The 13,471-nt window shown below is 38.1% G+C and overlaps 1 protein-coding gene across 1 annotated transcript in view; it reads right to left on the bottom strand.

The window, feature by feature from the left end:
- Positions 1-13,471, bottom strand: part of LOC122790510 (protein mono-ADP-ribosyltransferase PARP14-like) — an 897,392-nt gene that overhangs the window by 258,930 nt on the left and 624,991 nt on the right. The window contains exon 11 of the mRNA XM_044058061.1: positions 2,825-3,022. Coding sequence (XP_043913996.1) covers positions 2,825-3,022 — 198 coding nt within the window. The remainder of the gene's footprint in view (positions 1-2,824; positions 3,023-13,471) is intronic.

The raw sequence follows: 13,471 nt of genomic DNA, 5'->3' as shown, positions 1-13,471 counted from the left end.
TTCCTGGCGATATTCATTAATTACTCCAATAAAAAAAGAGAACAAGGACCCCTCCCATTGTAGCTCTTATAGACCGATTTCTCTACTTAATAACGATTACAAATTGTTTATGTCTATATTAGTCAATAGAATTAAAAAATCTTTGACTCAAATCATAAATGAGGACCAAACAGACTTCATCTATGGCAGACATGCTTATGACAATATACAAAGAATCCTAACCATTATTGAAATATTAAATAGAGATAATATAGAGGCTCTCATAATCACGCTAGATATAGAAAAAACATTTGATTCAGTGAATTGGGACTACTTATTTAGAATTCTAGAACTTTTTGAGTTTCCTCTAAATTTTATTAATATGATAAAGAATATATATAAAGATAATTTGGCCTATGTAAAATTAGGTCCATTTACATCAGAAGCTTTCAAAATAACTAAAGGCACTAAACAAGGTTGTCCTATGTCTCCCATTCTTTTGCCTTATCAATAGAGCTATTTGCAATTACAATAGTGACTCAAAAATTGAAGGCTTAAGTATTCATAATAAATTTAACTCCAAGGTTATGTTGTTTGCCGATGATATACTACTAACTTTATCACCAAATAATGAATCTCTTCATGAACTAGAAATGCAAGTGGAAAATTTTTTCTAAATTCTGGCCTTTGTTTTAATAAATCTAAATCAAAACATATTTTATTTAACAGAAAGGGGGACCTTCACTTGGGTAGGTATCATATACTTGGAGAAAAAGTCTCTACTTTAGAATATCTAGGAATTATTATATCTGATAAAATAGATACTACTCTGACACTAAACTATAATAAAATTTTAAACTCAATAAGAACACATACGGAAAATTGGAATAAATTGATTCTAAAATTTGAGGACAGATTGCAGCTAATAAAAATGATTCTTCTACCACAAATAAATTATATAGCACTAGCAATACCTATAATTCCAAATAAAAAATTCTGAAAGAAATTAGCAAAAGCCTATTATGTTTTCTTTGGTATCCAAAAGGAATAGAATTGCTTTTTCTCATCACATTAGACCATGGGAATTAGGGGGAATTAATTTTCCAGATATAGAGACGTATATCAAAGCCTCCATTTTTAAACTAGTTTTAAACTGGGTAAATCCAAATTTCTCTTCTGCTTGAAAATCTCTGCATATGATTATTTTTTAAATGAAAACAAAATAATAAATAATACATCACACTATATTCACAAAAACAGATTTTGGCATATATTATGCATTAATCTTCAAAATAACATAACAAAACCTACTAATCTATCATATTTAAATAATATTTATAATTTATTCAGATCCTTTATAAACTCAAATCCTGACATAAAAGTATGGTTTGAACTGTTATTACCATTTAATACATCAAAGAAATTTAAAAAGAAAATTCATGATAACACCCTCATTAATTGGGAATCTAATAATCTCATATGTTGGGCCCAATGCATAAATAATCTTAAAACATTAACTAGTCAACAAGTTACAAATTAATTTAATATAATAAATGTAGACAGAGTAAGTCTCTAGAAAATTTTACTCTACTCTAAAAATGTATGCAAAATTATTAATGATTCGTCCTTCAAGTCTAAGCCAAAACTTATAAACTATATTCAAGAACTGATTTATGATAACCATAACTGGCCAAATTCAACATCTAAACTATACAAGATTTTAATAGTCTACAAGGCTAAAATAGATCAAAGCACTTGGAATTTTATATCTAGAGGTTTATCAACAAATCTGTCAAACGATTGTAAAAATAATCTTCTATACTCCATTAAACTAACTTCTAATACACAAACATGGCGAATCTTCACCTGGAAATTTTTGCATAGAGCCTTTTATACTCCAAATAAAATAGCTAAATTCAACTCAAATCAAAATGTTATTTGTTGGAGATGCTCTTTAAGCTGTGAAGCGGATTGGTCTCATATATTTTATGATTGTATTAAAACGTTTTGGGAGAAAATTGGCAATTTTCTTCAAGCTATTTATAATGATACATTTGTTTTAACAAAGTCTTTAATTTTTTTGAATATAGATGAATTAGTAGTTATGAATAAAAGAGATCAATATCTTTTATGTACTATTCTGGCGGTTGCCAGAAAGTGTATCACAAGGAAATGGAAATCTGCAACTCCTCCGTGTTTTGAAGACTTTATATTTCTACTTAAGGAGACTGCACAAAAGAAGATAAAAGTCAAGGAAGAAAGAATGTTCCCCAGAAAATGGTCAGACAACCCCTGGAATAAAATACTTACACTCATAGAAGAAATGCAACTAGACACAATCTCCATCATATGAGTTCAAAGAGATATAGACTTTTGTGGACTTTTTTTTTTTTTTTTTTTCTCTTCTTCTTCTCTGGATTTTTTATTAATTATTATTGTACTGTTTCTCCTTTGGGTCACTTGTAAATATTGTAAATAATGTTTTGTTCCTTTTACTATTATTGAATTGTAATCTAATTTTACTGTTTTTTTATTTCTTCTCAAAAAACAAAATAAAAATTTGTTGAGTAAAAAAAAAAAAAAAAAAAAGCTGAACCTCTGACTAAGAACACAGTTACTTCTGTCCTGGCCGTGTATTAATGAATCCACTTTTTGTCTCTGCATGGATACAGGAAAGGACATAGAAGTTTGTGTTTTACAGACCAAATGCATACGGCAGAAGAGATTACGTAGGGGCTGGTCTCTATCAATACATATTTAATAGGTAAAATGACTCACATAACATTCTGATCAGTCTGTGCTTGAGAACTTTAGAACCTCACTTCTATTATGTAGATAACCTTACCAATTTCATTCCATTTCTTTCGTGGTGCAGACATCCCGTATTTATTCTTTAAACAGTCTCTGTAGACAAGGAATATATCCCTCTGCAAGATGACAATCCGAATTAAAGACAGGTGGGAAATGGAATTAGTAGAAGCTATTTCTGCTATTGCAGTGATCAGAGCTTCTGCTGCTGGATAAGGGTCCATTCCTCCTAGGCCTGTTGAAAATAAACAATTCATTAGTCTAAAAGCAGATCCAAACCTGGAATATTTATTTTAACATATTACTATTACATCTGGGAAACTGACTGACACTAAGAATGTTAAAAACTGAATACACACACACATGGAAGAATAATCATTTAGTTAAAAAGTATTCAAATTTGCAGTTTAAAAGTTATGAATCAAGAAGATCCCTTTGATATAAAAAAAATAAACAAGCAATCCAATTTTGCATATCATTTTTTGCTTTTAAACTCTTACCTTAATGGTGGACACTCAGATTGATAAACATATTCCGCTGTGATTTATTAAATCCCAAGGGGATCAGTTCTCAAGTGCAGAACTAGCATTAGTAAAGTTCATAAACAAAATTGTATTTATTATCTTCCTTGTCCTGTGGGCTGTTTCAATAAAACCTAAATCCAATAGAAAATCTGTGGGGTGACCCTAAGAGGGTTGTGCACAAGAGATGCCCTCGCAGTCTGACAGATTTGGAGCACTTTTGGAAGGAAGAGTGGGCAAATATTGCCAAGTCAAGATGTACCATGCTGATAGACTCCTACCCAACAAGACTGAGTGCTGTAATTGAATCGAGGGGTGCTTCAGCAGGGTGTTGGTTTGGGGTGTGCACACTCATGCAACCGGCTTGTACATTTTTTTTATATTTTTTCCTCCAACAGATGTGTTTGTTTTTCAATTGAGTGTAATGGGTTGGCAGACATTAAAGATTCCCTGCAGACTGCTCTATTAAGAGATACTGGGTGAGCAAATTGGTGTAACTAAGGAAATTATATTTTGAGCTATGATACAGAACTGGAATTGCCTAGACATAGTAAGGCGTTGTTGAGTCTAATTATGGTGGCCGCCAAAAGGGGCAATTGCTGGAAAATGGAAATCAAGGTCTAAACCAACTGTGCTAGAAGTAGTGAATATACTAACAGATAAAATAGCTGGAAATGGCATCTTTAGAAAAGGGTAGGAACAAATTACATAGAAAAACATGGTAATTGTGGGAACAATACATGCAGAGGAGGAGGAGGAGGAGGCTTGTTTAAGCTCCGTGAATTCAGTTTTGGCATTCTGCAAGAGACTACAAGAGCAACAGAAAGGAGAAAGAGAGACTAAGTGCCTCTGTTTTGATTTTTCCTGATTATACAGCATTCTGCACTTGATTTAAGTAGTTTTGTTTCATTTAACTGCATTTATTTTAAATGTATTTGCTTTAATATTGCTACACACTCTAGTGTGCAAGCTTGCACTGCATTTAAAGTGTTTATTGCTGTTTTAACTGTTTTTTTTCTGCAAAAAAAATAACAAAAAAAAAATTCTGAGCTTGTTTCCCACCTTTCCTGTTACTAAGTGTCCCTGCTTGACAGGGAAACATACTGACTTTGAGGGAACTTGGGTGAAATTCTTGGATAGGCTTACAAGGACCTCCAGGCTAACAGCTTAGTATCATCCTATGAACCTATGAACTTATGAAATGTACAGTGTACTTACCAATCTCAGAGTATTATACAATAAAACCATGTACCAAAAGCTCATTTATATGTGGACTTCCAAACAGAAAGCAGCAAACACTACACATAACAGAATGCACTCTGCATCAATATAACACCATTTTGGGTTTTGGAGTGTGTGTTCTTGGTTTGGGGTTGATTGACTTTACAACAATAATGATGCTAGTGAGAAAGAGCGTCACCCTAAAAAGGATGCTTTTTAGGGTTACCACCTGTCCCACTTTGCGAGGGACAGTCCCTCTTTGGGCAGTTGTGTCCTGCAAAAAAATTGAAAAAATTGCAAATGTCCTGAGATTTTTAGGACAAAAATATATCCAATATTTTCTTTAATAGTTGCATAAAGCAGTTATTTTTGTACCTGAAACACCTAAATGTTATAAGAAACAGAATAACCAACTTAAATGCTACAATAATAAGCTTTTACTTTGGCAAAAAAGTGAGGTTCTGTCCTTTGTACTGGCTGTGGGTATGTTTTGCCCTGCAAAATCTGACGTTTCTACAAAAAATGTCCCACTCTGGGCATTTGAAAAGGTGGCAACCCTAATGCTTTTTCCATAACTAGGGTTGCCACCTTTCATTGTGGCTAAAACTGGAGTAAAGCCACACCCCTCACATCACCAGTAACCCCGCTCACCCACCCCCTCTCCTGCCCATATTCCGCCCAATTTGTGATGTCACGATGACATCCCATGGTGGGGAACACCCTCTTTTTCCATTCCTGCTTCCTGTTTTTGGCTGATTTAATATGCTTTTTGGTAAAAAAAGCATAGTAAATCAGCCGATTTACAACCTCTGATAGTCTGTTTCCTTTTTTGGAACAGAATACCGGAGTTTGTACAGTGTTTTCTGGACTACTGGAGAATCTGTTTGATTTCTGGATAGTCCGGAAAAAAAAAACGGAGGGGTAGAAACCTTATTCATAGCTGAGATTAGGACTATAGGGGTATAGATTTCAATTTCTTTTCTCTAGAATAATTTTTGATAAAGCCAAGGGCCCCAAAGCAGGGACAACTTTTAAATATTACTCTAATTTACTTTAAAATGTAACAGAACAGCAGGCATTGTATCAACACACATTATTTGAACAATAATAAGAAGCATGAAACTGTAATAGCACCACAGGATCACAGAAGCATAGGATGTCACTAGGCTAATGGCCTTGAAGCTCATACAAACCTAGCCCAGTTCTTGCCTCTTGAATGGTGTTATAAGTAGGCCTGGATCAACACCTGCTGCCCCTGTCAAGGGAGCACGTAGGTGACATGCTGGGGTGAATTTGTGATTCACCATCCAATCATCCAGATTTCACTTGAAAAGGGTCAGGGAAGGGCTCTGCTTTATTTGGACTGGAAGCTTATTTCAAAGTAAGGGTGAGGTCACTTGGGCAGGTACAGCGGGTACCATTTGTCTTTTTCCATCATGGTGGGATCTGCAGTTGCCCTATATACTAGGCAGAGATCACCCCTGAACAGTCTGTAGGACACAGAGTATAGTGACAGGGATTTCAGTCTATTAGCATAGGACGAGTATTGGACACCTTGAATTTTCTTTGTAAGGTACCTCTGAGGTCTCTCCAATTGCTGCAAGTGCCTGGTGAGGAACATACCAAAGGGTGTTTTGTCCTCTATTCTAGGTTTGATGAGGGAGGAGTACAGGGGGATTATAACCTCTTTTTTTCTGAAAAAAGGCCCTTATTGATGAGATGGGCAACGCAGAAGGCTTTCCTTACCACTTTGGAGACATGGTGGTCAAATAAGAGCTTGCTGTCAACCTGTATGCCCAGATCTCTTTCCATGGATTGTGTACTCAAGGTGATGTTGTTAGTATGGTACTTTTCAGGGAAGTCTTCCTTGCCGAAGGGGATGACGATGCACTTTTTAGCATTTAACTTGAGCCTGTGGCTTTGGCACCAGTTGTTGGTTTGATGAATTTTTTGGAGTGTGTTAATATCACTGGGGATTCAATGATTGCATCCAGTTTGCACTCATCTGCAAACTTTGTTAACCACATGTCCTTTGTATTGGCCTGTACTTCTGAGAAGTAGATTCCAAACAATAGCAGCCCCAGTATAGAGCCCTGTTGTATACAACTAGTTATCGGTCTGATGGTTGATGAAGAGTCTCCTATTTAACTGTGTATGTTATTTTGATGAGCCAGTTTGCTACCCACCTGACCATATACTGGTTAACTTGCAGTTGGGTAAGTTTGTCTATACTTAAATGCAGAATGGTGTCAAAGGCCTTTGCTAGGTCTAGGTAGGTGGTATGCACAGATCTGCCTTCATCCAGAGCTTTGGTGACTGTCTCAAAGAAGTCCACCAAGTTTAGTAGGCAAGACTTACCTTTGATGAAGCCAAACTAGAATGGGTCTAGAGTTTGGAGGTCATCTGTATCCTTGTCGATAAGGTCCATGATAAGTCTCTCCAGTACCTTGCATATGAGGATGGTCAGACTTATGAGTCTGTAGTTCCCAGGGTCGGCAGAGGAAACCCCTTTGTGGAGGGGGATGACTGTGGCAGTTTTCCAATCAGCAAGGAACAAACCTGGTTCTTAGACTATGGTTAAAGAGGGTACTCAGGGATACCTCTAATTCTTGCTTTAATCAATTTAGAATGCAGCCAGGGATGCTGACTGGTTCCATAGAGGCCATATGTTTAGCCTTAGAAAGGGCATTGAGGACCTGTTCCTTAGTGATTTCTGAGGAGGACACGAAGGTGAGAAGTCTTGTAGTATGTTGGATGAAGAAAGGGAGGAGAAGTTCTCACTGAACCTGTCAGCAAGCAGGTTAGCAATACCATCAGATTCAGTACATGTTACGTCATTTATGACAAGTTCTGTGCAACTCTGGATTTTACCTTTGAGGTTTTGGATGTAGCCAAAAAATGCCTTATGATTGTCCTTGGCTAGGGTGGCCACTTTGGTTTTGTAATCAGCTTTGGATTTTTTTACTAGGTACCTTATTTGCTTATTTAGGCCAAGGAGGGAGTCCTTTAAGTTAGGGGACTGTCTCTTACTACTTTTGAAAGCAGTTTCTTTCTCCTGTTTTATAGCCTATTTATGGGAGATGTCCACCAATCAGATTTGTTCTTACATGATGAGGTTACTTTTATCCTGTCATGTACAGTTGAGTCAAGGCAGCTGTGAAGGTGTTTATAGAAGGCTTTGGTATATGCTTTGGTATTGGTATACTTGCCATCAGTAGGGGTAGGAGCTGTGAATCTAGTAATACCTTCTTGTAAGCAACTGTAGTTTGCTTTGGAGTAATTTTTTAGTCTAATTTCAGTTGGGGGAGGGTCAAACGTTATTATGAGTTCTAGTGGGACAAACCTGTGATGAGATATTACTAGAGATGACTGTACACTTGGGGTGGTGCAGTGATCACTCACGTCCATAAGTACAAGATTCAGAATGTCTGAAACCTAGTGGATGTTCATTAACTGATCCAGGGCATTAGAGTTCACAAAGTTCAAGAATCTCTGGGCAAGAGTGTTGGTACTGGTGTAGTTAGATCAGTTTATTGATGGGTAAAGTCTTCCAGAATTATGGTGTTAGGTGTTATAATGAGAGTCCCAGGAGACACATTGTGGGGGTCCTGGTTCATGGAGGGAGACTTATAGATGGTGATAATTAGGAGGGGGAGTTTACCTACAGAGAGTTGTACTTGGAGCAGTTCAAAGGACTTATTTAGCCTTACGAATCTGGAGGAGTATTTAGTACAAATTGATACGCCTTGGTGTGAGCAAGTGGAAGGCATTGTAACCTGGTATGGCTGGGGTGCTCTCCGCAGCCTTGAACGAGGTTTCTGTGACAGCACAGATGTCTGCATTCTCCAAGGTAAGAGCAGCTTCCAATGAGTGCAACTTTAGGTTAGAACTGCTTGCATTTATTAGCATGACTCTGGTGATGGTTTTTGAGGAAACAATTATGTTGGAAATTTTGTACTTGTGATATTGCCTAAAAAAGGCTTCTACCAGAAGTCAAAAACCTAAGGGTGACATGGAAAGCATCTCTGGCAAAGCATCAAGGTATATCAACCATATCATCCTAGGCTGACAGGAACTGGATCCCCTTGAAACGACACCAGAAACTGAGGCAGTTGTTAAAGTTGATCACCTTTTGCTTGTATTGTGGCATTATCCTAAGTAAGGGTAGTATGCTAAGGCTAGGGACATGCCTGCCTGGGACACATAATCAGCTCAGTCATATTTATACTCCGGAGAGGTATGTCTCAAGTCATTCACACCAACATGTGCTATGACAGAGTTCTAACAGTACTTGCTGCTGAGGGACTTCAGTGCATGTGCGATGTTGAGGATCCTGGCACCAGACAGACAGCTGACCATGGCCTTCTCCTTATCCAACCTGGTGATTGGGACATCAGTGTGTCTCACGATAGGGTCACCTATGACTAGTATATTTGGTTTTGTGTTATGCCTTAGGGGCTTACTTGGTGAGACACTGTCAGGTGAGCTTTTATATGCCCTGTGTTTATCTGTGAGTGAACTATGTGTGGTGTGCTTGTGTTTGGGAGTTCCCATGACTTGGGCAGGTTCTTACAGAGGACCTCCGCATATGTGGGTTTATGTGTTGGTTACATGTAGGTAAAGGAGGTGAGATGTGAGTGCTGACAACCTTCTTAGGGTCAGGTATACTGATTGGTGAGTGAGGGAGCTTTGTTTCTATGTTTTTTATGTAGATGCACATCTCATATGCTGAGTTTGAGAATTGTAACAAAAGTGGGTTGTCAGTGTACATGAAGCAATTGCTACATTGCCTCAGAATGCCTAATTTGACCGGGTAATCAGGAGAAATGGTGGGGTATTGTCTTTCCATAGTGGCAGGTGTGATCAGAAACAAGGATTAACTAGCAAGGCTAGTCAGGGATCCTTCATGAGGTTAGACAAGTAGGATAGCTGAGAAGAACTAGGGAGGGTGGCTTAGAGACTGTACTGATCCATAGACCGATAGGGAAGCTCAGCTGTGAAAAAAGGAACAGACCACAGCTAAGCGAAAATTTGATGCAGAGACATTCTCTTGGAGCCACCAAAAGTAAGCATAACTGTGCTTTAGTCCACAATGGTGCACATTTTTCAAACCCGTGCAAACGCAGGGCATTTAAAATAAATGAAAAAAATGGCTGGCATTAATGACTGTCTGTAATCCTCGGTGATTTACCTGAAAAATCAAAATATTTATAAGAGAAGAGACAAAAAAATGAAGGAAATTCTGCAAAATCAGGGACAGTTTTGAGGTATGCAGGGGTTTACAAGCCACTGTAGAATAAATGCAGAAAGACATGCACTCAAACTCTGAAGCGTGTGTGTGTGTGTGTGTGTGTGTGTGTGTGTGTGTGTGTGTGTGTGTGCATATGTGCATGCGTGCGTGCGTGTGTGTGTGTGTGCATGTGTGCGTGTGTGTGTGTGTGTGTGTGTATGTGTGTGTGTGTGTGCATGTGCACACGAGTGCGCGTGTGTGTGTGTGTGTGTGTGTGTGTGTGTGTGTGTGTGTGTGTGTGTGTGTGTGTGTGTGTGTGTGTGTGTGTGTGTGTGTGTGGGTTTGTGTAGGTTCTTGCATATTTCAGTGTTTATATGCACATATGACTGCAGGAAGACTCTTACAGATGCGTATAATGTGTACAATAGGACTAATATACAATAGGTGTGGATAACACAGAATACAGTGCACACTGTGGTACAAGTGCAGTGCATTGTGGGTGCATTCCTAACTGTTTGCACATTAGTAAATGGTGCAACATGCACACCTTTACTGTTTTGCTCTTGGTCTTAGACCAGGGCCTTTGTTTTCCAAGTTTGCAGGTGACATAGAAATTCATTTGAGTTCTGGTTGAAAAAGGAAAGATGCGGAGTGTCAATCGATGAGCATTTGAATGGCAACAGTGTCACTGAGCCTGGGGGTGGCAAGAGCTAGGCTGGTTGAAGCACAAGTGTTGTTCATCTGAATAAAAGTAGAACACAACACCAAGAGTTATCATACCTTTCCTTAAGGGTGGCGATGGCCTCCGAGGAAAGAAGAGGGAGAGAAAGAAACAGCCTTATCACCAGGGACAGGAAGGGGGTGAAGTTTGCACTAAACAGGATGCTGTGTGTCATTCTGGTGAAGAGTATTTCTGCTGGTGTATGTCTACAGCATGTTCGTGTGTATGTGTTTGTGTCTGTGTGTGGGTGTGTGTTTGTCTGCAGATACTGGGTGTTTGTGTGGGACACTATTGTAAAGTGTAGATGGTATGTTTTTATAGGACTGGTCAGCATATGCCATGTGCACCGCATATTACATTTATAATCACTTACTTATTTTGTACAATAAGATATGTTATAATATATTTATAGTGTATGATTGTATATTCTGTTAAATCCCTGTTTGTCTGGTCTGAATGTTTTTTTTTTTTTTTTTTGCTTAGGCCTGCCATTTCAGGAGCTACTTTATCTTTTGATATTGAAAATATGTATGGTTCAGTAATACACACATCAGAGTGTGAACGTGTGTGTGTGTGTGTGTGTGTGTGTGTGTGTGTGTGTGTGTGTGTGTGTGTGTGTGTGTGTGTATGATGTTGGCAAACTCCTTCATCACTCTTTGAACAGTTATTCAAATCATCCATACAGTTTTCATGGCAGCAGCATGGGAATAGATAGCCAGGCCTTTCTCTCAGCTGACCCAAACCACAAGCCTAAGTCTGCACCCAAACCTGGGTCACTTGTATTGCAGATTGCTGTGTCTCTACGGGCTGGCCTAACGTGGTGTACAATCTGAATAACCTTCCTTTGCCCATGTATGTATTTTAGATCTATTAGCCTTTCTGAAAACTAAATCAATGGATTTTTCCAAACAGGACTAGTTCTTGAAGGAATAACGTCTCAGTGTAACTGGCTGCTGAAAAGTTCTCCACTTGGAATATTCTCAGTCTCAGAATTACAAGAAAGTCACAATTTCACAAGCAAATATGTAAATGATGATGAAGATAAGTCACAGCCTACTTTCACACATTCATCTTGGGGGAGATAGCCCCAGCAACCTTCTTACTAATTATTCTTACCCCAAGCCTATGAAACTTGAGGATATAAGAATAATTACAAACGTAGCATCTTGATTTGCATATTCATTCTCTGAATTCCATTATTCAGGATTCGAGGACTGGAACGACTATATGCTTTGCCTCCACTACTCTTCATATCAGCCACAAACTGAAGATACGTGTGCTAGGATTTCCCTGCTAGTACCCGGACCTTCGCTGCACGCTTCACATTTCCAACATTACATTTACGTGAACTGTCGTTCTGTCAAATAATCAGTGAGGTTATTTTACTTTTTTCAGTGGGAGTTGCACTGTATGTTAATTTTTCAATTTAGGATGATGTGACCTTGAAGAAGTAGTAAAGCAAGTTATTAGTCTGCTTGTGTTGATTTTTTTTGTCAAGGGGGTACAACTGTAAGATGAGAATAATAAAGAAAACAGGATGTAGAAGATGTCAGGGATGCAGGGGAGTTTGTCTCCCTCATGCAAAAATATTTACTTAATTAGAATTTTTTTGTCATGAATTATTGTATACTTTGATTGCGTTCATTTTGGTTTTGATCCATAGCACGGTTTCATGGGGCTGAGATTCAAGAGGTGCAGTTTGTGGGTATATAATTCTCACTTTCAGTAGGGGAATTATGTATGACTATTTGCATGTTTTAAAAATTGCTCACATATTACTGTAAGGCAACTGGTCACATGGCCAGACCCAGCAAAAGGTGACCTATGCAGCTGCCCAGGCACTGGAGCGGGGGGAGGGGCAACCATGGAATATCAGTTATTTATTTATTTATTTATTGCTCCTAAAATGGTCTGTTCCATTTCCTCCTCAGTGCTCCAGTCCCTTTAATTGTCAGGTGCTTTGAACCAATTAGACTGTTGTTGAGGCAAGAGTCTTAAACCTCCACACAAACTGCCAGGCAGGCCTCCTTCAACTTTTTTTTTGTGGTAAATCACTGAGGATTACAGTCTGCCAATGTCAGTCATAGAGTTTCATAGTTTTGTGATTCTTAAAATACATGTTGATGCAAAACATGTTGTTCTGTTAACTTTTTAGGAGATTTAGACTAGTCTCCTCTTATCTGTCTCCTGTTTTACAGAACATCTCTGATTTTGCATTATATTTATATATATATATCCTGCCCTGTCCTTTAAGCAAGTCACTAAACTAGACATTGCTTTGGGGCAACTGGAAATTTAGGCTAGGAACCTCAGTGCTCTCCTGGATTGTAAGCCTTGTGACCACCTATGAAACAGAGTGGTTGTGGTATACAGAATGGAAACTAACTGTATCATTACATCAGCCATATTCCTTGGATGGGATCTTTGGTTTCCTTTTTCTGTTGAATGTTAACAGTGTGACCATTATTTACCTGTGAATAAATCTGACAGCATGAAGTGTATGTGTTTAATGTTAATATTTTGACTATGAATGCATTTTCATTTAGCTTGTGTTTTGCAGGCAAACTGATGTGAAATACAGTGTGTTTGGCTACAACAGTTTATATAGCAGCTAGTGCAGATGAATAAAGCTTTGAGCTGTTAAAGAGCTGCTTCTTGTAGTATATGGTCTGAGTCCCTCAGTTATCTCACCAGACAGTACTCCTGGGTTGCTCCTGAAAAGGGACTCTGTGTCCAGTGGGCTGTCAAATGCACTATACATTTGTATTGTGAATTCCTGCACCCTTCACATAGATGCTAATTAGTCTGTTATTGTAGGCTATTTAAGTGTGAATCCCAAGCGTCTCTTGTAGTTTAATGAACTGTCAGATATATTTTCACTAAATTTGAGTTTCAAGTCTGTTTTCAATGTGAGAGTGTTTTGCTTTGTTTAGAAAGCAGCTGTCAGTATTTCTTCTGTAAAATCTGAAATAAAAGTTTTATATGAAATCC

Source organism: Protopterus annectens, chromosome 16.part0 (assembly GCF_019279795.1).
Source record: "Protopterus annectens isolate FY-2018-M chromosome 16.part0, PAN1.0, whole genome shotgun sequence".
Taxonomy (NCBI): Eukaryota; Metazoa; Chordata; order Ceratodontiformes; family Protopteridae; genus Protopterus; species Protopterus annectens.
The sequence above is the reverse complement of the archived record's forward strand: the minus strand, read 5'-3'. Positions and strand labels throughout refer to the sequence as shown.